General features: G+C 40.4%; 1 protein-coding gene across 3 annotated transcripts in view; it reads right to left on the reverse strand.

Annotated features, from left to right (window-relative positions):
* LOC149834024 (alpha-glucan water dikinase, chloroplastic-like) overlaps positions 1-27,537 on the reverse strand; it is a 107,897-nt gene that overhangs the window by 51,061 nt on the left and 29,299 nt on the right. For 2 of the 3 annotated variants that reach the window (XM_090011183.1, XM_090011185.1), the window contains exons 3-13: positions 23,485-23,526; positions 23,293-23,402; positions 23,137-23,215; positions 22,967-23,058; positions 22,712-22,865; positions 21,949-22,161; positions 21,348-21,686; positions 21,130-21,237; positions 20,845-20,943; positions 237-371; positions 37-122 (exon numbers count right to left, since the gene is read on the reverse strand). In XM_090011183.1, the coding sequence (XP_089867309.1) occupies positions 37-122; positions 237-371; positions 20,845-20,943; positions 21,130-21,237; positions 21,348-21,686; positions 21,949-22,161; positions 22,712-22,865; positions 22,967-23,058; positions 23,137-23,215; positions 23,293-23,402; positions 23,485-23,526 (1,457 nt within the window). The remainder of the gene's footprint in view (positions 1-36; positions 123-236; positions 372-20,844; positions 20,944-21,129; positions 21,238-21,347; positions 21,687-21,948; positions 22,162-22,711; positions 22,866-22,966; positions 23,059-23,136; positions 23,216-23,292; positions 23,403-23,484; positions 23,527-27,537) is intronic. The other variant, XM_090011184.1, reaches the window with a different exon arrangement.

A 27,537-nucleotide genomic window follows, 5' to 3' on the forward strand; every position in this document is an offset into this window, starting at 1 on the left:
ACCTACATAAAAAATGCCTTGAGTGCAGTATCTCACCTATGCATCAGAGATCTCTCAGCATCACTTTCAAGTTCTGCTATCCTATCCAATAATGACTTTGCAGTCCCTTTGCTATCAACATCCTAGCACGAAAAACAAGGCTCATATGTCAAAAGGTCATAAACTTTACGATGCAAGTCGATTTCTTGAAGAAAAATAATTATGACAAACTCTAACATTTGATATTGGATCATAACCTTCTTAGCCTTTCTAGTTTCGGCACCAAATTGAACATAGAAATCAGAATCATTGTTCTTTATCCAGTTTTCACCAGAATGAAGCACAAATGGCATCCCAAGGAAGCCCCCTTCCTCAATCTCTATCTCAACAGACTGCAGGGAAAGAAAAAGCCAACTCGATCAATGCCTTAAAGTTCGTTTGTTACCAATTTGAATGCAGTACATCTTAATTCATCAACATAAAAAACAAAAGTTTTGTAATAAAAGTGTATTTGATCATTAAGAAACAGACTTATAGTGAAATCACAAACAAGAACTCATTGCGAACAATCTCAAAGGAAGAAAGGTACTGTTTGTTAAAGTGGAAAATTTTCCCAGATAGAATGTACATTTAGCAAGGGGCTCAACTTGGTATATTTACTTAACAAAAGTCGCACTGTGATGACTGAACACTGCATCAGGATATCCAAAAAGTCATTATTGACCGCCTCAGAAGGAATATTACAAAGAAGGGAAGAGTTACAAGCAAAGGGGAAAAAAAGAAAAAAAAAACTTTTGGGTACTTTGATTTGCTGTTGTTATAAATCAGGTTTATAAATTATAACCCCTAGAGAAAATAATGATTAACTGACAGGAGATAAGAAAGGGAGAGGAATTCCCTATTAGGGGCATAAAATCTTGGTAGAAATTATTCTCGCATCGCCAACAGGAAAGAATTATTACTGATATCCACATGCCTCAACCCTACCAGCATACAATAATGTTCATCATTCCCTAAAACTGCACGAATATCAGAAGTTCCTAGGTTGTCAAAGATGTCCATCACATATTGGACAAGGGCTTCAACTAACGAATCAACAATTATGCCTTCTTATCGCAGTAGCCTGTGAACTTCTCATAATGCAATGCTTTAATAAAATGGTAATACACCTCAATGTGTTCTATTCCAGTGAATACAAGTGACATGACTAACAGCTTCAAATTTAATCATTTATTTCTAAAGGTTCTTGATCTCATCTCACATCAGTAAACCTTATTTTTCACCACAAAAGTCAGTGAGCAATATACTTTGATTTTAGACTCATTGTGATACCAGGCCTTGCAGCACGGTTGAACTTTTCAATGTATGCATCAACAAATAATTTGAGAGATCTAAAAGGATAATATCAATATGAGCCAGCCAAGATGACTATATGAACTGGTTGATGACTAGAACAAGCAAAGGAAGCCCAGTCTAAGTGTCAGATAAGCATGTCTGCCAGTTCTCTATGAAAGACAATATCTTCATCTTTTTGTATATCCAACTTTCCCTGACCATTGTGTTTTTAGTGCAGACTCCAAGATGTCCATTTTTTATTGCAAGTCCAATCCACATTCTCACTGATATACCCTCTGTCCTAGACAATTCCCTCTAACCCAATACAAGTGCTTCAACTAACACTATTTTCAGTCACTAATTAATTCTTATATATATCAGTGCCCATGATTAGGTTCAAAGAAGGTCACAGATATACATGATAATGACGCTGTTTTTAACTTCTTGACACTCACCAACACATGTAAGTATTATCCTCAACCAATTTGCTAAGATGTTACAAAATCAGACCTGAGAAAAAGGTTATTCTCTATTCCTAACAAGTATTTAAGGTATTAGTGTAACGCTCCCAAAATCCCGGACTTGTAACTTTTTAGGAAAATTTTGAAAGCTTTGTAATCATTCTTTTTTCAGAGTTTAAAATAGCAGTTCAGCGGAAAATGGTGTTTGAAATGATAAGTCAACGGACCTTGGGCGCATTACAGGTGAACCTTCCCTTACACAATAGATTTGTAACTCCGTACATTCATTGAAACCAAATAGATTCAAAACAAGGTTTTAAAGTTTATACGAAAAGTGAAATTTCCAAGAAACCCTTACACCAAATTACAAAAATGTCATCAAGAGCAAAACGTCAGGGAAAGAGTCTCATCTTGATATCATCACGTCCGAGCACCATCGCCTGCTATTCCGACCTAATGATCACCTGTACCCATAAAACGAGTCAGATTGATGAAAATCTGGTAGGTGCATAGATATCAAAATTAAGAACAAAACTAACTTATACGCTGCCCCTTTCGTGATGTGCAGTTCAAAATAAGCATGATAATCTTGTTTCAATATTAACTTCGATGATCGGGGACACCGAGTCAATTGCTACTCGAGGAGCGTAGTTGTTAACAATCTGTCCATCAGAATTTTTGTACCATCTCATCATCTCCCTTTACGGAACCAAAGAGACGAATGGGTATGTCAAGTTCTATTTTAACTGACGACCCACTCTACATGCTCTGGTCTTTCAAACCAAATCGAGTATCTTACCTCTGAAGGCGCTAATCACTATTTATGTGATTTTATTTTCAGCATTGTGCATTTGCACGCTATGAGGTTACCATAAACCTCTCATCCAATCATCGTAACATGTCCTTCATGTCTGATAGTACCGTTACAATGAGAGGGGTATCGGTTTCTCAAAAAGTAACCCCAACATTATTTAGAAACCTCAAAGTCACGATTATCCCCATTTATGTGATTACCTTTTTATCATTGTGTATTTGCACCTTACGAGGTTATTATAAACCTCTCGTGCAATCATCGTAGTACTAACATGCCGTGCATGTCTGATAGTACCGTTACGATGAGAGGAGTATCGGTTTCTCAGAAAGTAACCCCAACATTATCTTGAAATTTCAATATGTCGTGCTTTAGGCCGGGAATATCTGAGTCATTTCGGATACCAAAACGAAGGACCGTACATACCACTTAGGGTTACGCAGTCGAAGCCCTTTCATTACGCAGGGTTGAGGGAAAGACTTGGTTGCGAATATGCAAATGTCAAATATTCGTTTTTGCCTTTCGAAACAACGAATATTATGAGCTTTGGGATTTCACATGTGAAATCCCTTCTTTTCTTTAAAGACTTGGTGAGTATGCGCAAATTTGCGTCTTTAAATGCAAAGCAGGCAAGAGTATGCAAAACTGCGTACCTTACAAAGTCATATATATGTATATATTATACATCTATATCAAAGCATAAGCTTGTGCACATTTCAACGTGGCGGCAATGTAAATGACATAAAGCTAGACTCGATGTGCGAAACCACACATCAAGATAAATAAATTGCGTAAGCGATGCACGATATACGAAACCATACATCAGCTAAATAAATTGCGTAAGTAGTGCATGATGTACAAAACCGTATATCGGCTAAATAAATTGCGTAAGTAGTAGCCTGTGCACGTAACAACATGGAGGCAAAGTAAATGACATAAAGTTAGACTCGATGTGCGAAACCACACATTGAGCTAAATAAACTGCGTAAGCGATGCACGAAACCGTACACCGGCTAAATAAATTGTGTAAGCAGTGCACGATGTACAAAACCATACATCGGCTAAGTAAATTGCGTAAGCAAAAGTCTATGCACGTAACAATGCGATGGCAAAGTAAATGACATAATTTTAAGAATATGCAAAACTGTGTCCTTGAGATAAAAGCATATATATATATATATATATATATATATATATATATATATATATATATATATATAAAGTTAGAAGTATTGTCATTTGTCCTCGTATGCAACTTTCCCCTACCTCGAAGATGGTCGGATTCGATGATGATTCTGAGCGTAGGTTATCAAGGGCTCGTGCCTTGGTGCGCGTGCTGCATCCATTGCACCGATGGAGTGCGCTAAAAGGTATTTTAACGTGCTGCAAAAAAATGATGAAACCTTTTTAATTTATTGAAGTAAGCAACGCTTGCGTCGCAAGGGTCAAACCCGAACCCAGTTCGAGTCGACCGGATGGAACCGGGCACGATAACATAAAAAAATGGATTAAGCTGAGTTTGACCTTTGTTCAACTCAGCTTGGCTGAGCCAAGTGAGGGGAAGCCCATGCTGCCCCTTGACTGAGTCGGGCTTGGTTCAAGAAGACCGAGCCGAGCTCAGGCCAAGGGTAAACAGAGTCGGGCTCGGTGTTAGCCGAGCTCAGCTCAATTGTGCCTGACTAGCTGAAGGTGGGGAAACAAAGGGGATGGGGTGGGTGGGCTCGGTGGTCAAGCCGAGCCCAGCTTGGCCTGGACCCATGCTACGACAGCAAGGGGCGACAGGCCCGATCGACTAAGGGGGTGGGTGGGCTCGGAAGTCAGGTCGAGCCCAGCCTGGCCTGGCCCCCATGCTGCGACAGCAAAGGGCGACAGGCCCAACTGGCAGAGGGGGTGGGTGGTGGGCTCGGCGGACAGGTCGAGCCCGGCTTGCCGAAAAAAGCTCAGAGAGAGAGAGGCGGAGGAGAGCTATGTGCTCTGCCTCTGTCTGAAGACTCTGAACAAAACAGGAAGGGGAAGAGGGTGTCGGATACCCTCTCTCCCTTGATAAACCAGAGCCACCACTGTTGGTGGCTCTGGTTCTTCGGTAGTCCTAAGAAAAAGGGGGTCAACGAAAGAGCAGCAGCTGCCTTCAAAAAATAGAGGAGGGGCAGATAGGCGGCCTACCGGAATCAGAGAAGGGTGGGTGGGGGGAGTGGGTGGTGGGTTCAACCTCCCCACCAAGTCGACACCCAACGACCACAATGGTGCCATCCTCTGAGAAAGCAAAGGAAGAAGAAACGAGGGAGGAGGGGAGTGGCGCCCTCCTCCCTGACGTTAATAGAGAGACGAGAGAGGGCAGAAGGGGGGCACCCTCCTGTCGTGTGCTAACTGAGAGATGAGAGAGAGGGGGCAAGAGCGAAAGAAAGGCCGGTGGGGCTGCCGAGCGTGAGTGTGGCTCAGGCAAAGCCCCACCTCCTACCATGAGCTCGAGGCAAGGGAGAAAAAGAGCACAGAGGGGGTTGCTCGGCACCCTCCCTACTGGCAATTCAGAGCCACCAACAATGGTGGCTCTGGTCCGCCGACAACAAAAAAGGGAAGAGAGGGAGAGGAGAGGGTGTCGAGCACCCTCCCTCCTGGCAAGCCAGAGCCACTAGCAAGGGTGGCTCTGGTCTGCCAGCAAAAATTTGAGGAGAGGGAGGAAAGAGACTTACCAAGAGTTGGGGAACTCCAGTGGGGATCCGGCGAGCAAGGAGAGGGAGAGAAGAGTCGGGGAGGGAGGGGGATCCCGGCAGGAATCGGGTTTTAGCAGAGAGAGGGGTCGGTTTCCGCTGGCATGAGGAGGGGCTACGGCGAAGTGTGCCAGTAAGTCCGTGAGATGGTCGGGGGGTCGAGGTTGCGCAGGGGAGGAGCTCGGAGGTGCGTTAAAAAGAAACCCCCCTTTGGGAGGTTTAAATATAAGGGGGGGGGGGGGGGGGGGGGGGGGGGGGTAAAGATCTGAATCCAACCTAGATTCGAAACAACAATTTTTCTTTTTGAAAAGTGTGGATCTTACAATTAGAATTAGATAATTAGGTTTTATATGTTTATGTTGTAAAACCCACCTCAAAGAGGAAGAAAAAATTGATTTAAGTTCGGATCCAGACTTGAGCACCACCGTGTGCTTATAAATAAGCGCGCGAGGGTTCCCCTCTTACGCAAAAAAAGGGGAACCCCCGACCTTCTCTCTCCCTCGCTCATTCTCTCCCCTCTGTCGTTTCTCTCTCCCCAACCCCCCGTTCTCTTCTCCCCCTTTTCGTTTTTCGGCCACCAATCGCCGACGACCCTCCATCGACCCACTTCATGTGAGTCCCCCCCTCACTCTGCTCTCTCTCTCTCTCTCTTACCTCATTTAGCAGGGAAGGGGGCTCTCTGATGTCGGGGAAGGGGCGCATCCCCCCTTCCCTTTGCTCTTTGATGTCGGGGAAGGGGTGCAGCCCCCTTCCCTCTGTTCTCTGATGTCGGGAAGGGGCACACCCTGCTTTCCCTCTGCTCTCTGATGTCAAGGGAGCCCCCCAGCCCCCCCCCCCCTTCTCTCTGCTCTCTTCTCAGTTAACCGAGGAGGGGCGCAACCCTTCCCGCTCCCCGTCCCTCTCTTCTCAATTTGTCGAGGAGGGGTGCAACCCTCCCCGCTCCCCGCTCTCTTCCTCGATTGACAAGGGAGGGACGCAGCCCCCCCTCCCTTCTCCCTGCTCGCTTTCTCTCTCTGATTATGGGATGGGGATGGGCTCGGCCTGGTTGCCGAGCCCACCCCAGCCCTTTATTATTTGCGGGATGGGGCTGGGCTCGGCCTGGTGACCGAGCCCACCCCAACCCTTTATTGTTTTGGGGAAGGGGATGGGTTTGGCCTGGTTGTCGAGCCCACCCCAGCCCCTTTATTATTTGCGGGAAGGGGTTGGGCTCGGCCTGGTTGCCGAGCCCACCCTAGCCCCTTGTGTTTTCGAGATAGGGGTCAAGCCCACCCCCGCCTCCATCGTGTTTTCGGGTTGGGATCAAGCTCGGCCTAGTAGCCGAGCCCACCCCACCATTTTCCCTTTGTCTGCTAAACCAAACCCGGCTCGGTTGGGGCCAAACCAGCTCACTCACCCGAGGGAGCTCGGTCTCCTCCTTTTCCCAGCTCGGCACCAAGATTTTGGACTCGGCCCAACCGAGCGGCTTGAATCAGGGTTGGGTTCGACCCCCGCGACACAAGCGTGATTCCTCTTCTTTTTTTGCAATACGACGAATCATTTAGCGCATCCCATCGGCGCAACAAACTCCACGCGTGTATCGAGGCAGGCACCACTTATCACCTACACTCAGAATCGTCAGCAAGTTCGACCATCTCTGAGGTAGGGAAAAGTTGCACAAAGGACAATGGATGGACAAATCTTAAAACTTGTGAAATAAATATATATATACATATATATATATACATATACGCATTTAATTCAAAGACACAGTTTTGCGATCCTTATCCTCTTTTTTTATGTTATTTACTTTGTCGTCGCGCTTTTATGCGCACAGACTTCTGCTTATGCATTTATTGAGCTCGATATGTGGTCTCACATATCGATCATTGCTTTATGTCATTAACTGTAATATCACATATTTTCGTACTTAGCCATTTAATGATTTTGTCGAAAATTTGGCTAAGTCTTCGTGAAAAATCGATTGAGCCTCGATTTTAGACTGATATATTTTAGTCTGGGCTTGTCCCAGGTCTCATCGACAAGGTCGAGGCAGGCAAATCGAAATGAAAGAAAAATTTTTATTTCTAACCTTTAAATTCAAGCAAAATTCGAGTTATTTTCGGACAAAATTCAGAATTTGATATTCGTGCAATATGTCATTGGATGCTTCTCAGAATTCTGAGAGCAACGATATTTTACTTTTCTGAATTCGAGTTCTGGTTGGCCCAAAAATTGCATTTTTTTCAAAAATTGAGAAGTTTGTCGAACTGGATCTGAAGTTTGATCGGATTGGATCCAATGCGTATGATCCGAATTAGTATGGATTTGGATCTTATTTAAGACCCATTTTAATCTGGATTTAATCCATATCTTGATCCAATTTTTTTGGGGGTATGGGTTTGGATTTTGGATTCGGATCCGGACCCAAATCCATGTCCAATAAAAATGTAGTTGTAAATTCAGTTTAAAGCTTTAAATTATAGCTAACTGGAGTTAGAAAGACTCATAAGGTAATTAAACTAACTTTGAAAATTCAAAATTATTTAATTAATTATTAAATAATTATTTAATTAAATTATATTATATTAATTCTGAAAATTTGATTTAGGGCTGATTAGGACTTCTTAAAAGAGTCCTCATACTTACCTAAGAAGACTCAAGAAGGATTAAGAAAGGATTTTAAAATTTTGGAAACAAGAGATAGAGAGTTTCAAATTTTTAGAAACTCTCCTTCTCCAGCCCTTTTAGAGAAAGCTGGAGAGGGGGGGGGGGCATCACCCCCCTCTCACACTCTTTATATAAAAAAAAAGCGGGGAAAGGAAAGAAAGAAAAGAGAAAGAGAGAGAAGAGAGGAAAAGATAGGAAGAAGGAGGAGCCCTCTTCTCCAGCCCATCCGGTCTTTTCCACCATTGTTTCTCATTGTTCTTTCAATTTTTGCAAAGGTACAGGTCTCCTCTTTTGAATCCAAGTGAGAAATCGAATGCCGATTCGATTTTTCATGCAATATTTGGTGTAAAACCACGATTAAAGAGTGAATCCATATGCTCACTCTAGAGTACATGGATGAGGGTCCATGGTTTCTCTTTCATATGTGTGTTTTTTATTCTTTTCACATTTTCAAAAGAGTAAATTTTTGTACATACTAAAACATAATTTTTATTAATGGTAGAAGTGTTTTTTTTTTAATGTTTCTTTTGATAGATATTGGTTCTCATGACTGATATATATAATGGACTGTCATGTGCATGTACTCTGGTGATTAAATGATTCATATGCACGCATTCATCAAAAGAAAAAAATCGTAGATTGGTGAATCCGAATATTTTGTTGGAGTTGTTTGTATACTTATACTTGCATATTAGTGTTAATCATGCATAATGCATACCCTTGAAGACATGTATTCACACAAGTGCATGCATGGATACTTAAATCTGAATGTGCATGCATAATACAAGTTTAATAGCATGCATTTTTCTACTTATGAAAAAAAAATTATGGACCCTATGCTGGTATGCTTTTTTTTAGCATGCTTGAACTGTGCCGCAGGGCCCAGGCAGTCTGCTAGTGACTTGGGGCTGCAGGCATGGCCTGGTCTGGTCACACTTTGACAGGACGCAGGCCCAGCTGAAACCATTCAGCTGGCCCGGCCTGTTACGCCCTTGAAGCCCAGCGGAGTGGCTGGGCTGGGCAGCCTTGTGGACCTTGCAAAAAAAAAGGGATTTAAAACAAAAAAAAGGGGGCTTTTTTTTAGGGTTGGGGCTGTCAGCCAGGCCCTGACAGCACACGGAGACCCAGGCTGGGCCTGTGCATGCTGTCAGACCCAGCCGACAGTCTCAGCTGAGCCTGGCTCATCTAGCCCAGGGCTGGCAGGGACTTGCCAGGCCCAGTCCAGCCATGGGCGGGACTGGGCCAGGCCTGACAGTCCGCTGCCAGGCCTGGGTAGGGTCTTTAAGATCATGGTGTATGCAGGTTTTTAAGAATCTAAAGATCAATGTAAAAATTGCATTGAAATTTTAATTGAAAACAAAACACGTTATTATCTTTTGAAAGTGTTTCATTCGAAGCACAATTTCTATTAAACAAACCATGCTAAATACATGGTGGGTCAGACTGATCATACAAAGCCACCTATGACCTTACACATATACTTGGTGCCTCAAATCCTACTGAAATAATCTGAACTTAAACTAATAATGACAAGATTAAACTTAGTCTTTTGGTTAGAGTTTTAGTGGGAACAAAGTTGTAGGTTGGGCTTGACTTGAACCCCAGCCGACAGGGTCAGTTGGGGCAACTGTTCAATATATATATATATATATATATATATATATATATATATATATATATATATATATATATATATATATTAAGAAGTTTTTAAATAAACACTTGGTTTTGAACAGGCAGGTGGCCTGTTTGGGTTCAGCTGGGTCGGGGCTGAACCCTAGCAGACAGGGTCGGCTAGTCTTGATAAGTCAACTTCAAAAAAAAAAGATATGTATTTTTAACCCTTAGTGTTATGTAAATCTGGAATTCGATTTTTAGCATGCATGTTAAATTTCCAGATTTCAGGTATGTTGACTTCAGTACATGTTATGCATGAAAATGTTCATGTGCTCGAATTTATGTGACATCCTTAAGGATTCTGCCAAATGCAGCTTGTTTTAAGTAGATGTGCATACTTGAAATGATGTATGTTTTGCAAGTGAATGAATGTTCACATTTTTCAAATTGGACTCTCATGAATGGAAGCATACATGTGAATAGTTACATAAAAGCACATGCACATAAATGGTGACCACGTGCACATGAATGTCACAGAACATGCACATGGTTAATTTGACACATACGTATGTGCATTGAAAAGTATGTGACATTATAAATAGCATGTTATGATTTTTGCATGTGAAGCATTGATGATCAAAATTGATCGTCGTAGGCCTGATGAGCCTTGAGCTTTGGTTTTGCTCCTCTTTTACTTATTTCAAATGCATCGCAAAAATCACATTAATGTTGTTGCACTATATTGCATTGTTCTATGTTTTTCCACAGGCGGTGGTTCCGTGATGGTTCTCGCAAAGGAATATGTGAGCTTGTGTTTTTGTTTGCATGCTGATTTGCAAATTAAAGAATTGATTATTAATAATAGATAAAGATAAATGAACAGTGTAATATATGTTCTGAGATCTCCCGTCGTTAGAATGAGAATCTTAGAGTTTCGGTTTTGGAGGACCACGAGGATACAAAAACTTCGTGTGCGTTATTGATTTACCCCTGAACCCGATATTGAGGTTCCTTCTCCTGACCACGGTTTTAGAGAGAGTCTGTCATTTTACCTGGGGGTGGTGTGTATGTTAGTTTTGGATTATGGATCTGACCCGCACCACATTCCAAGGATCCATCTTGGGATGCGTGGGCGGTGGCATGTTTGTAATTTGGTTTTACTTCTTGTGTAATGTCATACTATGTACAACACTTATAAATAATAAGTAAAAGAGGGAAACCCTATTGCCGTCGACCCCTCTCTTCTCTCTCTTCTCTCTTTACCTCATCTCTAACCCTTGCAGGTGGATATTTCTGATATGGTATCAGAGCACAGGCGCGGAAATCAATCATCTAGAAGGCCTCTAAAGACCAACACGTGCTGCTAAAGGACGTAGGTTTATTTTTGTCCCTTCTTCCTTAATCAGTTTTTGCTTATTTCCTCCTTTTTCTTAACCCTCTTTCACGTCATTCCAGTTTTTCTTTTTGGTTCTTCTCATTCTCAATATTTCTGGTACGCACGTCTTAACATCCTGTTTCAGTCTGCCGAGTTTTTGTTTTTCTCCCCAAAATATTTCTGATTCTTTCCCTTTTTCTGGTTCACACGTTACTATTCTCTGTGTAACGTGTGTGCTGATATCATTTTCAGCACACAGCAGCATTGTTGTTCCTTTTTCTCTGTGTAACGTGTGTGCTGGTAGCATTTTCAGCACACAGCAGCATTGTTGTTTTCCTCTTTCTCTGAATAACGTGTGTGCTGATATTATTTTCAGCACACAGCATTGTTGTCTCCTCTTCAATACACTGTTAGAACAGTTTTGGCTTCTCATTCTTCATATAATCCATGGATTCCAAGTTAAACCCTAGTTTTCTTACTCACCTCATGACCCACAAGTTCTCTCATGATAACTACTTACTTTGGAAACGTCAGATTGTGCCTTTTATTCGCAGTCATGGTCTTTATGGGCATCTAGATGGGCGATCACCTGCCCCACCTACACATATCATGCAAGAAATAACAGGTGAAGATGGGAAGGTGAGTTAACTTCGAACCACCAATCCTGCTTATGACATATGGGTACAACGGGATCAGACATTAGTTGCTTACATAACTTCCACACTTTCTGATCGTGTTTTACAAACTATTTCTGATGATCAATCTGCTGCCGAGTTGTGGAATGGACTAGCTCATTCCTTTTCTCAGGTTTCTGAATCCCGGGCTTTGCAACTAAAGTGGCAATTCCAATCCATGCGAAAAGGAAACAAATCTATTACAGAGTTCATGGGGGATGTCAGGGTTATTACAGATCAGTTAGCTGCCATTGGAAGTCCTGTATCAGATAAGGACATGGTACAACAGGTATTAGCTAGCCTTGGACCTGAATATCGCATGTTTTGCACAGCACTCCAGGTTGTCTCAGTTCTTCCATGTTTTGATGATCTTCAATCTAAGCTTTTGCAATATGAGGTCAGTTTCAATCAGGAACACGCGTCAGATGATACTCATCATGTGATGATGGCACATACGCCTATTTAAACAGGAGCCTTATTTACTCCTCCTCGTCCAAATGGAACAACTATAAACAAAGGAGGATTACTACCTACACCAGCTGGAGGAGGCCTTGGCTCAGGCAGTGTACCACGAGGGGGACGTGTTCCTACTTGTTTTCTATGCAACAAGCGGGGACATGCTAAAGCAAATTGCTGGTACAATCAACAGAACTGGAACAAAACAGGGAGGCCAGGGCAGAGGGCAACTCAGACGTTTGCACGCACTCCTCAGGGACAGGTTCTTCCACAGGACGTACAAAATATCCTTATGACTACTTTCAATCAGATGAACTTGCGTCAAAATGATGATGGTGTATGGTATATTGATTCAGGGGCAGCAGCACATGTTACTTCTGATGCAGGTAAATTTTTTCACTTGACTCCTTACACTGGAAATGGCACTATAGTCATAGGAGATGGATCTCACCACCCCATCTCTCACACTGGAAATGTCTCCCTTTCTTTGCCTGAATCTCAATTACCCTTGTCAAATGTCTTACTCACACCTGCTATTCAAAAGAATATTCTATCTGTGTCTAAATTAGTTGATGAAACAAATTATTCCGTTGAATTTACTCCTTCTGTTTATCTTAAGGATCTTCACACCAAGAAGACGCTCGCTAAAGGTGAACGGCGCGGGAGCATGTACGTCTTTGAACAATCTCATGTGCCTTTGAAGACGTCGTCTTCCGTAGCCGTGGCTTCTTCAGCTCCTTCCTTTCCAACATTTTTTAGTCGATCCACAGATTATAGTTCTTCATCTAGAGTCTTGAAACTTAATAAGCCAGACTTATGGCATCTTCGTTTGGGTTATTGTAGTCAAGTTTTTCTTGACAAGTTGTCTGCTAAAGGTCTAATACCCGCAGTCAGTTTAGAGTCAAAATGTCCAAGTTGTCATTTATGCAAAAGTCATGTACTTCCTTTTCATAGTATCAATAAAAGAGCAACAAAGCCTTTTGAGATTATATGCTCAGATGTTTGGGGTCCTGCGCCCACTGCCTCTCTTTTTGGATCTCGATACTATGTACTCTTTCTTGATTCTTACACTCGATTTAGTTGGATTTACTTCATGAAAAACAAACATGAAGTTTTCAAGTTGTTCAAACAGTTTCATGCACTAGTCCAAAACCAATTCAATACAAATGTTGTATATTTCCAGTGTGATGGGGGGGAGGGGGGGGAGAATACATATCCCATGATTTTAGTAAATATTTGAAGGAGCATGGCATTACACGTAACATTTCTTGCCCTCGTACCCCTCAACAAAATGGAGTAGCTGAGAGAAAACCATGGTTGCCAGTTGAGGAAGCGGGAGCGGGAAGCGATACGGGAAGCGGGAGCGGGAAGCGAGGCACTTTCAAAATTTTAGGAAGCGGGGAAGCGTGGGACCACTTAGGAGCGATTCGGGAAGTGTCTCGGAAGCGACCTAGGAAGCGTCTCGGAAGCGAGGGGGAAGCGAAAAAAATAAAAATAAAAAAAAAATACAAAAAAATTGAAAAAAAAACAGGGGAAGCGAGGGGAAGCATGGGGGAAGCGTGATGGGAAGCGCGCTTCCCATTAAAGGGAAGCGCGTCCCCCATTAAAGGGAAACGCGTCCCCTATTAAAGGGAAACGCGCTTCCCAAAAAAGCGGGACGCTTCCCCCCACGCTTCGGAAGCGCGACGTTTCGCGCTTCCGAAGCGCGCTTCGGGGAAGCGCGCTTCCCCTTTTAGCTAGGCGCTTCCGGTAACTCTGGAGAAAACACAGGCATATTGTTGAGACAGCCTTGAGCATGATGCACACTGTGGGTATTCCCTTCTCTCTTTGGACCGAGGCTTTCCATACAGCTGTTTACGTTATCAACAGGTTGCCCATGACCATCCTTGAAGATAATTCTCCATACTTTGTTCTTTATAATTGTCATCCATCATATGAAGAACTACACCCTTTTGGTTGTGTATGTTATGTTCACATTGATCATTCATTGAGAAATAAGTTTCAAGACAGAGCTGTATAGTGCAAGTTTCTTGGGTATGCAGATGAATATAAGGGATACAGGTGTTATGATCCTCATACAGGCGAAATTCGGGTATCTAGAAATGTTGTTTTTTATTATGAGAATTTTGACACTCTGGGTTCGTCTTCCACGGATACACAGGACAGTTATAATCCTTGGCTCAGTGACTCACTTTTATATGACTCGTTGCCTTATGAGGATTCATCTTTATTGACAAACAATGAGCCCTATACTTTCGATGTGGAACCGCATATGGAAGACATTCCTCCTACAACAACATCCTCACGTTTTTCTGGTCTTGTTTATTCTCGTAGAGCTCATCCAGTCAATGATGAGACTCCTCTACGACGTTCCACTCGAATTAGACATCCTATAGATCGTTGGGTAAGTTATAACAATTTCTCTTTGGATTTTCAAACATTTTTAACCAGAGTGTCCAAAGAAACAGAACCTTCCTCCTTTTATGATGTTGTACATTCCCGTGCCTGGGTAGAGGCGATGAATGAGGAAATAGAAGCATTGCATGAATGCAATACATGGAAAATTGTACCAAGGCCAGATAACAAGAATGTTGTAGGGTCCAAATGGGTGTACAAGATCAAGCACAAATCGGATGGCAGTGTTGAGCGCTATAAAGCTCGTCTGGTCGCACGAGGTTTCACACAGCAGTATGGGCAGGACTACGATGAAACGTTCAGCCCAGTAGTAAAATTGGGCACCGTCAGGATTATCATTGCATTGGCATTACAACATGAATGGTCACTCAGTCAACTTGATGTTAAAAATGCCTTTTTGCATGGTGAACTAAAGGAAGAAGTTTACATGGAGCAGTCACCTGGTTATAGTATGCATGATTCATCTAATTGGGTATGTAAACTTCGACGCTCTCTTTATGGCTTGAAACAAGCTTCTCGATCTTGGTTTGAGAGTTTTTCCACGGAGATCCAGCATCATGGGTTCACTAAAAGTGTTCTAGATCATTCATTGTTCATATTCAAAAGTGATTCAGCTATTGTTTGGGTGCTTATATATGTTGATGACATCATTATTACCGGGAGTGATGAGGTTCACATATCTTGGGTTAAGTCTATGCTGATGGCTAAATTCAAGATGAAAGACTTGGGTCCCTTGCGATATTTTTTGGGTGTGGAAGTTGATAGTCGACATGAGACTATTACATTGAGCCAACATAAGTACACCATTGATATTTTACTTGCTACAGGGATGGAGAATTGTAAACCAATTAGCACACCTTGCCTTCTAAATCATAAGCTAAGTGCTAAAGAAGGCACTACTTATCATGATCCTACTTTGTATCTTCGAGTTGTAGGGATGTTACAATACACTAGGCCTGACATAGCATACTCTGTCAATCAGGCTTCACAGTTTATGCATGCTCCTACAGATGTACATATGGAAGGAGTAAAAAGGATCCTTCGGTATTTAAAGGGTACGATTGGAGATGGCTTGATGTACACCAAGGACACAGCTTATATGTCAGAGCATCGACTATTCACCTACACAGACGCGGAGTGGGCGGGTGATCCTGACGAGCGCAGATCAGTTTCGGGGTATTGCATTCTTATGGGCAATAATATTGTAACATGGAGTAGCAAAAAGCAAAAGGCAGTGGCGCGATCTAGTACTGAAGCAGAATATCGTGCAATGGCAGCAAAAAGAGCCGATGTTACATGGGTGAGACATCTACTGCAAGAATTACAAGAACCGATCTCGTCGTCTATGCTTCTTTGCGATAATCAGAGTGCTATTAATATTGCCTTCAATCCCATCCTTCATTGTCGCACGAAGCATATCGAGATCAATCAACATTTTGTTAGGCAAAAGGTGGAAGAAAAAGAAATTGAACCTGCATATGTTCGGTCAGATATGCAAGTTGCTGACATCTTTACCAAGGGATTATCCACTCATCAGATTTGGGCACTCAAAGGCAAGTTGAGCATGATCAAAGACCATACTCAACTTGAGGGAGGCTGTTAGTTTTGGATCATGGATCCGACCCGCACCACATTCCAAGGATCCATCTTGGGATGCGTGGGCGGTGGCATGTTTGTAATTTGGTTTTACTTCTTGTGTAATGTCATACTATGTACAACACTTATAAATAATAAGTAAAAGAGGGAAACCCTATTGTCGCTGACCCCTCTCTTCTCTCTTTACCTCATCTCTAACCCTTGTAGGTGGATATTTCTGACAGTGTAAACACAGCTGTTGTTTTGGTATACCAAAAAAGTGACACTATTGGATGTGAAGGTCATTAGTGTCTCGACATTAGATATGGAAGTCTAATGTTCCGAAGGTGATTTGGCCGAGGACTAAGTTTGAACCCAGTAATAAAATACAACTTATGTGCTAAGTTACCCTAGGAATCCTACTTGACCTCGGGAATTTCACCCGTTTGGTGTATCCGCGGGCAACGATAATAAAAAAGAGAAACTTAAATTGTATGCATTCCAATAGGAGCATGCATGAGATAAGAGAACTTGATTTAAAATAATAAACTATCCATGCATGTGCACAGACATTATGCATTTTCCTATTATACATTAGATCATACATATATACTTGTTTCTCTACTTGCCCTGTATGATTGAATGCATAATGTTTTATCTTGTTGCATGTTGAATGTTCTAAATGCTTATCTGAATCATGTTCTTATTGCAATAATATTTCTCTAATGTTATTGCACGAAATCTTATCTATATTTTTTATGCTTACTTGTTTCATTAGAGGGATTCGTACACAGAATTCTTCGAATTTCTGACACCCCTACTTTTGTAGTTTTTGCAACCGTAGGGGATCAGTGAAGCGACTCGCTTCTAAGAGAGCTACGAGTAATATACGTTTGCTACACAGCTTCACATCTGCTTTTCTTTACTTTTTCTTTACATTTAATTGTCTATGCACTCTGATTTTCTTATTCAATTGTCTCGAGACCATTATTACTTAATTAATAAAAATTTGGCTTGTTATGGTTTGGATGATAAGTATAAGATCCCTTGTGGTTGGTTGAGTTATCCAATTGTGAGTGGAACTGCAAAGGCCCTGGGTCTCTGAGAATATTTTCGCAATAGTTTAAAAAAAAATCTGCATTTTTAAGGGATATGAGCTAGAGTCGTTACATTAACTTTGTCGTCGTGCTTTTATGTGCACAGGCTTTTGCTTATGCATTTATTTAGCTCGATATGTGATTTCACATACCGAGCATTGTTTTATATCATTTACTTTGTTGTCGCGCTTTTATGTGCACAAGCTTCTGCTTATGCATTTATTTAGCTCAATATATGGTTTCATATATCGAGCATTGATTTATGCCATTTACTTTGTCGCTGCACTATCACATGCACAGGCTACTGCTTACACATTTATTTAGCCGGAGTACGATTTCGTACCTCGTGCACTATTTATGCATTTATTTAACCAAGGTACAATTTCGTACCTCGTGCACTGCTTATGCATTTATTTAGCTCGATGTGCGGTTTCGCACATCGAGCCTTACTTTATACATTGCAGTCGCATTGAAATATGCACAGGCCTGCATGATGTAATATATGTATTATTAGTACATATATCCAACCTCGAAACATATGAAAATTTGTATTTCTTCCTACCTTGCAGCATGCTTGCGTTTTTACAAAAGATATGGATTTGCGCATGTGTGTTAAAACTTTAAAGAAAAAGGGTTTTCTTGCGAGAATCCATCATTCCAAAAATGCATAGTTTTGAAAAGCAAGTTTTGAATACTTGAGGGTTGCCTAATTGCAACTACGTTTTTTCCAAATCGGCACGATAGGAGAAAATATTTTAACTTCAGTTTAATATCTGATACGACCCGAATATCCCTGGATGGGAGCATGGGAATGTGTTTGTTTGGGGTTTCTTCTGAGAAACCCATACCCCTTTTTATCGTAAGCAGTATCGCAAGACATGCGCCGCATGTTTGATACTACGATAATTGGATGAGAGATTTGTAGCGATCTCATATCGTGCAAAGTGCACAATGATATAAAAGCGTTTTGAAAGACTAATTTATGTCAAACTAAACTAAAATGATTATATTATTTCCTTCACAACACATTAAAGTTGGGGTTTCTTTTTTAGAAACCTATACCCCTCTCATCGTAGCGGTACTATCAGACATGCATGGCATGTTAGTACTACGATGATTGGATGAGAGGCTTATGGTAACCTCGAAGCGTGTAAAATGCACATTGTTGTAATCGCATAATGGTGATGATCGCCTTAACAGGCAAGATGCTCGAGCTGGTTTGAAAGACCAGAGCACGTAGAATGGGTTGTCAGTTAAAATGGAACCTAATGTACTTATTTTCCTCTTGTTTTTCGTCAAGGGAGAGGATGGGATGGTAACTCCAATGGATACGTTGTTAACAACCACCCCTCGGGCAAATGACTCAATGTCCCCATTTATCGAAATTAAGGGACTGGACTACCAAAAATTATCCTAGGTAGTAGATTCCATGGATTTATACAGTTGGATGCATCCCTTAAACGAGTGGCATCTGGAAAATTCTCTCTTGGTCATTGATCGTCCCCTTAGGAGCAAACTCAGCTAGCTGTCTGAGGTATCAAAATACATAGTATAATAAACCCCCAGGTAGTCTCAGTTGTTTCTACGTTTCTCCTATGCATACCCTCAGGACAGCTAATATCGAAACAAAGTTATCATGTTTATTTTACTTATTTAGACTTGCACCCCGGAAAATGAACATATATACTAGTTTGGTTCTGAATTTTGTTAGCTTACTCATTACGCTCATTTTGCTCATTCTTTGGAGACATTCGATAATATAGGAATGATACAGAAATAAGATTAGCATGCTCATATCTGTTATTCTAAATTGCATATCATGTATGAAATAAATGCATATGTTAGATTTGTTCTAAATAGTTACTTGTGCACCTACCAGTTTTTCATTAAACTGACCCGTCTTATGGGTATAGGCGATGATTAGGTCGGTACGACAAGCGATGGCACGATGACGTGATGGTATCAAGATGAAACTCTTTCCCTGATGTTTAACTCCTGAGAACATTTCTGTAATTTTGCATGAGGGTTTCCTTGAAAATTCCTCTTTTGTATAAACTCTAAATTATTAAAATTGTATTTTTTAATCTATTTGGTTTTGAATGTACGGAGTTTCAAATCCGTTGTGTAAAGAAACGGTTTCGCAAGTAATGCGCCCAAGGTCCGTTGACTTGTTATTTCAAAAATATTATTTTCCGCTGAATTACTATTTAAAACTCTAATAAAGGAATGTTTACAAGGCTTTCAAAACTTTCCTAAAAAGTTACGAGTCCGGGATTTTGGGGGCGTAACATATGTAGTCAAGATTATTGCAGTACACATGATGATACATCATATATTTTATCATGTTGTGACATTCCTGTTTTCTATATGAAATCGCTGGGAAAAATTACATCTTCATCGCACACAGAAACAAGAGAAATTTGTGGCTTAACCAGTTGACCAAGGACTTAAGCAGAAAGCACTAATGGTCAAGTGAATCCAACTTTGCACAATAAGGTAAAAATCATACAGAAAGCTATAAACTGTCGAGGCAGGTCAATTAAGTCATGGTGAATGAGAAATTAACAGTATATTCACAATTATGAACATAGATTAACATACATCTCATGCATTACGAAGCTAACATTATATCCACAAATTTGAACATAGACCGACATATCTCTCCTATTACCCAGTCATACTTGTTCAACCACAATGTACAAACTAGAGAGAATTCATAATGCATATCTTAAACGCAAGCTTTTACAGCACATTTATTTAAGTATTTTTGCATATAATTCTGTATACATAGAAATATTAGGAGCAAACCCTATTACAAAATATGCATCATAGACCCAATGTAACAACTTCTTTGTATATCTGTTTTCTAGTCCACATATAGTCAAGTTGTACATAAATGCAAAAAGGAGCAGCTGCCAAGTGTTCAGGAATAGCAGAAAGTGGTGTTGAGTTTCTCAACCCTTTGATTGAGGATAAATCAGTTTTATTTCTCAATGAAGGCAGGAAAGGAACTCAATGCTAGAGTTTTATCTTGACAAGGTGGAGTAATCAGTTAGATCCTGGTTATGCCCAAGATTTTCTCTTTTGATTTGCTGATCGAATGAGATGAGAGGCTCATGGGATTGATGTAAGATTGTAGAGATGGCCACATTGCTGAAGTGAGGCCTTTACCTAAGGACTCAAAAATATCAAGACACCACCGATACAAGCAAATTTTTTATAAAATTCCAAAATGGAATTTTCCTTTGAACCATTTTTTTTCTCATTCTCGCTTGGTAAAGATAAGAAATTTTCAGGGAAGCAAACATTGTCTAGAATTTCTCTACTTCAACCTATAGCTGATGATAGGACCAGAATAAAAGCTTTTTGTTTCCTGCTTACATGGTCCCATATCCTTCATTTTTTATCAATCTCTAATTTTGACTTTCCTACCCAATCCAATATTATTGTGCCGATATAGACAGAAATTCCAGCATGTCCATTGTTGAGGACATGTACAACAAAACTAATAAATGTTACATATTTGAAAACTTAATGGTGAAATTTAAAGTATATAGATAATGTAAACGTGGACAGATTGAAGATATGAACAGGAAAACACATACCTTCTCTCTAAAACAAAACAAAAAAAGGCAAACACATACCACCATCTGTTATGGAACTTTGATATAAATGCAGCTACCCTGAAACTTTACCTTTAAAGAAGGTTCGCCAGAGAAGCCTTCTATGAATTGTGTTTCACTGGCCCTATCAAGCACGACTGACTTTGGAGGCAAAACATTGGCAGGAGGAGCCTGTACAACAATCTCGTGAATAACTTCCAAATGCATAAACAAAATAAAGATAAAATTTTCAAATTGTTTATTTTTTCTGCAGTATGACATAACAAAATAAAAATAAAAGTCGTTTCCATCTAATATAACTACAAAAGCAATTATACTAATGATGCAATGGCTATTTTCAATAAACATTTTGTTTACCATCCATTCTCCAGCCCTTTTTGATAATCCCCAATGAAGAGTAAGAGGCCCCTTGAAATCTGTAGCAATATATACTTTGATCTTTTCACTGGGCTTGGTTACCATGACCTTCGAAAGAGGAACTCAAGTTCAGGATGCCAAGAAACTGATTTTCGACATGACTCAAAAATGCCTACAGCAGAATTATAGATCAAAACAGAAAAAAATATATATCTGACCAGAAGTTCCCCATTTTCAATCTTAAAAACTTTCTTGAATAGAGTTTGGCCACCGTCTTGATCTTCCTTGGACTTTGAACAGAGCTCTAGTAAATTAGGAGTTTTTGTCTCAACAACATGCTTTCTTTCGACAGCTTCAGAAGTGTACTTGTTAATCAATTTCAGTGTGTCTCTTTTTTTTTTAGTAATTCTTTCAATATAGAAACGACCTTTGGTCTGCAACTGCATTGAAACTTTGGTCTCAATATCTCCTTTAAGGATTTTCTTCCGGATCTGATCTAGAGTTATTCCCTTATCTAATTCCTTCTGCAGTTCTTTTCTAGCTTCCTCAAACTCCGTCTGCAAAATATAAATAAACCAAATTCTCTTAAAATGAAAAACTGTAATACACTGGATTGTTTTATCATCATTTTCATGACCAAGCTGGATTTAGCCCTCAGGAAGATTCAAACCCAAGAATCCCCAGCTAAAATGGAGCAACTCTACCAGTTCTCTGATGTTATCCAACCCCGTTATTGTTAGCATCTTTAGAAATGAAAAAGCAAGAAAAGGAATTTATCATTTCAATAAAAAAAATCAATCAAGAGGAACTAGAGCTTACAAGCTGTTTGTCTTTGGAAAAATTTGGTTTTCCTGCCTTCTCCCACCGTATATAGGCTTGTATTTGTACGAGGTCATTAGGAATGTCACTTTTAGAAACCAAGCTCTCCTTAGAGGTGCTATCTTTTCTTCTAATCTTTTGACAAAGGTCATCTATTGAAACTCCCTTGGCCACTTCCTCCAATAACTCACGACGAGCTGCTTCATATTCTTCCTGAGAAATGAAGAAAAAGCAAAGGACACTTCTCACCATTGCAGGCATAAATACTTTTAGAAGCAAGGCTGAAAATTTGTTACAAAAAGCAGAATGTCAAGAATATAAAATGACAGAATATCAATTCGTATTTGTTTAAGAACGTCTCCAATAATTAATTAGAGCTAAAAATCACTTCAACATTGACCACAAACAAAAAAGTGTTCCATCAACATCCATAGAATGAGAAGAATCAGCTCGAATGAAAAACAGCAGTTTTGAAAGTTTCATGCTAAGAAAGTTTCATTTTCTATTTCTAACTTTATAGGGCCTCCAACATTATCAGGAAAGAAATTTCCTGTCAAGAACTCCTACTTTCCTACTATAAATAACTTCGGAAACATATGATATGAACATCTACCCGAGGCAGGGAAAGACTTTACTCCAAGAACACAAAAATTCAATTGTGCATTGTTTTATTTTTATGGTCTTTTCCAAAGATTTCACCTTAAGAGAAGATCTGTCCTGCTAAAATGCACATGAAAAGCCAAGGTAGGCGGTATTTCCTTACCTTCTCCTGCTCTGGAGAGTATGTTTGTTTCCCCTTCCTCTCCCACCTCAGATAAGCTTGGATCTGCACAAGTTCCTCAGGAATTGAAGCATGTTCTTTTGACTTGCTATTCCTTGGCAATCGAACTTGGAAATTTCCACCATCTTTTTTAAACCTAGCTTCCAAAAAAGTTTATATCAGCATGTTAGAAAAATTATGTATATTTACACGTGTGTGTGTGAAAATCAAAATCACATCAAAAACCAGGCAGCCCACCATTTATTTTGTGCCTCATCGACCAGAAGAAACTCAAGAACTTCGATTTCAGGGTCATCAATTTCTAAAGTCAGAACAGAGTCATTGCCAGACTGCAAAGCATGCAAGTAACAATTTCGCGTAAGAGGGATTTAATCTGATAACATGTTACATAACCACTAAAAGTATACCTTATTCAGAGGAGATCTAAGAGCCTTGTTCTTGTAAACTTTTGTTCCATTAGGCCGACGTGAAGGAAGAGACCAATTCCTGCAAGAAGAAAAGCTGTAGTTGAAAGAAAAGATGATAATGAACTGAGGAAATGGCAGAATTGTCACCAGACATACTTCTTCCCATTACGAATGACACCCCAGTGAAGGACTAAAGACAGGCTACTGTTTGAAACTTGAATGTCTACACGAGAAAGAAGTCCAGAGGCGGAACCACCAACTTCAATCTGCTAGGCACATGCACAAAATTTCTTGTTACTGCATCTAAATTTTTTTGCATTATCATACAAAAAAAATAATAAAATGCACCTGAAGCTCTGATTTTCCATCCAGGTTGAACTTTGTCGTCTGCTGATTCAAAACAATCATGAAATATCAGAAACAGATCCTTCTACATGCCTTGAAAATCACACATCCAACCACCAAAAATGTTCTACATTTTGTTGTTTTATAGATAGAAAAATTTCCACAAAGTAAAGAATTTCAATTAATTGGTCTCACAAAATAAAAATTAAAGATTCATTAGAGAAACATCATTATCAAGGTTTTTCCAGCTTTCATATTTAAAAGTAAAAAGCATGAACAAACTATATGCTATGTCAACATATGTAAGATCTACTAGTAAGACATATGACAAGTGTTGCAATGTAGGATACATTACGATACAGGATTTTATCAGTCCAAACCCAATATGATACACAAGGGTGCCATATCATGTGTATCACGTGATCCAAGACTTTATCACAAGATACACCCAATACAAAGTGTGGTCATACGACACTGATACTGCCAGAGTTGCAATTTTCTGAAATGATCTTTTAAATGCTTGTAAGAGATCCAACCACTTTTAGCCAGACCTTTAAGGTATAAAGAGTTCATTTCTGACCCCCAAACACCCTAATGCATTCGAGAGACTTTGGGTGTGAGAATTGAGAGCTCTAAGAGTAAGAGATTTGGAGGTATCTTTCGTGCTTTACATCCTAAAAGGTGATTTATTCAGGGAGCTTCTTTTCTGACCATTGAGATGAAAATAAACTTCACTACTGTAATTTTTTGATGCCTTTGAGGTAAAATATTTTCTTTTTCATAGTTTTGTGAGTTCTTGTAGTGAAATGGCCTCAAATGATCCAACATGGTCTTTTAATTTACATTTATTAACGAGGGAGGAAGAGGCCAAAGAAACATAAATATCCCACACAAAAATATTGTGAAGTAGAATACGAAAAGTTTTTGAAGTGTTAGTTTTGTTAGCTCACAATGCAATCGGCTCAATAATTTCAAACATCATATTGCAGGGGGCTACTCTATACCATGGTTGCCAGTTGAGGAAGCAGGAAGCGATACGGGAAGCAAGAGCGGGAAGCGAGGCACTTTCAAAATTTTAGGAAGCGGGAAGCATGAAACCACTTAGGAGCGAATCGGGAATCGTCTCGAAAGCGACATAGGAAGCGAGGGGGAAGCGAAAAAAATAAAAATAAAAAATACAAAAAAAAATGAAAAAAATGGGGGAAGCGAGGGAGAAGCGCGCTTCCCATTTCAAAATGGTGCTTCCCCGCGCGTTTCAAAAGTGCGACATTTCGCGCTTCCCCACTTACCTAGGCGCTTAAGGTAACTCTGCTCTATACAGCCATGTCACTCTTATATTTTCAAACCATCCTCATGTTAAGTTGTATATATATATATGTATATATATATTGTCATACATACATATTTGTTTTATTTTGTACATATACACATATATATATATATATATATATGTATATATTGATGTAATAGGTAAATATCCTCTAAGGGTATTTTCATCATTTTACTTATGTAATAGTATTGTTCATTAGGAACAGTTTTTCTCTTATTTATTTATTTTTATCTTTTTAGTTTTGTGTCTTTTTTGTAAAGAGCATGGGCTCTATGGTCAAAAGACCATAGAGTTGTTGGGGGCTCCCCAACGGTCACATTTGTGACCGTTGGGAGCTCCCAACTACTCTATTGGGAGCTCCCCAATAGAGCCTCATGCTCTCTCTCTTTGTGTATATATAGGGGTTGAATCCTTCTCTTGTAACTAATGCTTCTCTTAAGCATTTATGCTCAAAAAAGATGAATACTTTTACTTTTTGTGTTTTTTTATTTAGTTTCTTAAATGTTTTATATGCACTTAGTGCTTGTGTTGTTGCCCCTTGATGGCCATTGCTTCGTCCTATAGTGGACTTGTGCTTGTGCACATTGTGTTGCGATCTTGTAAGCCCTTAATGGCATTAGTTCGTGCTTATACACCTTTTTTATCGTAATCTTATAAAGCCCTTAGTGGCATTGTTTTTGTATTTTCCGCTAATTCATTACATGGTATCAGAGCCAAGAAATTCTTGGCATTTTGCCTCTTTTGGATCTTGGGATTCTTTGGTTTAAGTTCGTGCTTCGTTAAAGATTCATGATCGTTGTGTGGCTTGGATTCAAGGGAAATATAGACCCGGTATGTGTCATCTATCATTCTATATTTAAGTTAAGTCACAGGGACTCGGCAAAACAGGTGTCGCACCCATGTCGACGCGACACGACGTGGGTGCGCGTGCGAGTGTGGCACCGGATGTGGCACCGGGTGCGGTCAACACGACCCTGGGTGCGGTCAACGCACCAAGGTCATTTTCGTCCACTTTTCGGTGTTAAAAAAAATCCCCGATGAAAAGGAGGATTAGGGCAAAAAAAAATTTTGCCCTAATCTCTCCTCTCCCGCTCAGCTCGAGCTCTCTCCTACCGATGCCCCGACACCCCAGCACCACCTCCTAGGCTCCTCCTCTCCTTTCGCAGGTTCGTACCCTCTCTTGCTCTCTTCTTGTGTCGGCAGAGGAGGGGCCGAGCCCCCCCTGCGCCCTCTCGCTCTCTTGTTGGGTCGACAGGGGAGGGGCCGAGCCCCCCTGTTCCCTCTGATTTCGGCAAGGGAGGGGCCGAGCCCCCCTGTTCCCTCTGATTTCGGCAAGGGAGGGGCCGAGCCCCCCCCCCCCCTCTCGCTCTCTTGTTGGGTCGGCAAAGGAGGGGCTGAGCCCCCCCTGCTCCCTCTGTTTTCGGCATGGGAGGAGGTCGAGCCCCCGTCCCTGCTCCCTCTTATTTCAAGGGAGGGGCTGAGTCCCTCCCTGTTTTTGTCACGAGAGGGGCAGATCCCCCCTCCTTACTCCTGATTTTATATATATTTTTATATCAAGATAATATCTATATAATTGATTTGAAATTTTGAATGTATTATTTTTATGTTTTAAGGATAAAAATGATGGATAAATGAAAAGACTTGAGTCATCCTCATCCCAACATGTGAGTTCTGCTGCTAGTTTTGCTGATAGTTGTAGTGGGATTGATGATGTGGGCCCACTATGGGTACATGTAGATAAACTTGCAAAACTTGGAGAAGGAGGTGGTGGAAACAAGAGATTTCAATGCAAGCTCTGCGAAAGAGATTTTGTTGGGTCTTACACAAGAGTGAAGGCTCATTTGTTGAAGATACCAGGACATGGCATTTCAGGATGCAGAAAAGTTAAGGAGGCAATGCAAAGATAATACAAGAAAATACAAGAATATGAAAAGAGAAAGGCGATGGCCGATTCTTGTGCAGTTAGTGTGCCATTTGCAAGCCACCAAGAAGATGCTGAAAAAAAAAAAGAAAAGTCAATGTAGGAGGTAGAGGAATGATACAAGCAACATTCAATACATATGGGAGAGAAGAATTTGATAGAACAGTTGGGAGGTATTTTTATTCTAGTTCACTCTCATTTAATGCGAATAAAAAACCTTATTGGAAGGATTTACTAACATCCATGGCAAATTGTAATTTGAGTGGCTATGTGCCTCCAAGTTCAGAAAAAAATATGAACCACACTTTTTGCAGAAGAGAGGGCAAATGTGGAGAGCTTGCTAGAGATTAAAAAATATTCATGGGAGCAAAATGGAGTTTCTATTATGTCTGATGGATAGACAGATATTCAAAGGCGTCCACTAATCAATTTCATTGCTTGTTCGCTTAGTGGCCCAATATTCTTGAAAGCAGTTGATGCATCTGGGGAATATAAAAATGCAGAGTATTTGAAGGGATTGTTTATAGAAGTCATAAAAGAAGTGGGTGATCAGAAAGTGGTACAAATCATTATAGACAACGCATCAGTTTGTAAAAGTGCAGCGTTGAGTTTGGAGAGTGAGTACCCTCATATTTTTTGGACTCCCTATGTAGCACACAACTTAAATCTAGCCCAAAATAGCATATACAACCCCAAAGAAGAAGAAAATTCACAAGCATATGCTTTATGTTCATGGATTGAAGATTTAGAAAGAAATGTCAAAAGCATTAGGAATTTTGTTGTTAACCACCATCGTGCTAATGCT

This window comes from Nuphar pumila, chromosome 6, assembly GCF_984573655.1.
Source record: "Nuphar pumila chromosome 6, dmNupPumi1.hap1.1, whole genome shotgun sequence".
NCBI classification, from domain to species: domain Eukaryota; kingdom Viridiplantae; phylum Streptophyta; class Magnoliopsida; order Nymphaeales; family Nymphaeaceae; genus Nuphar; species Nuphar pumila.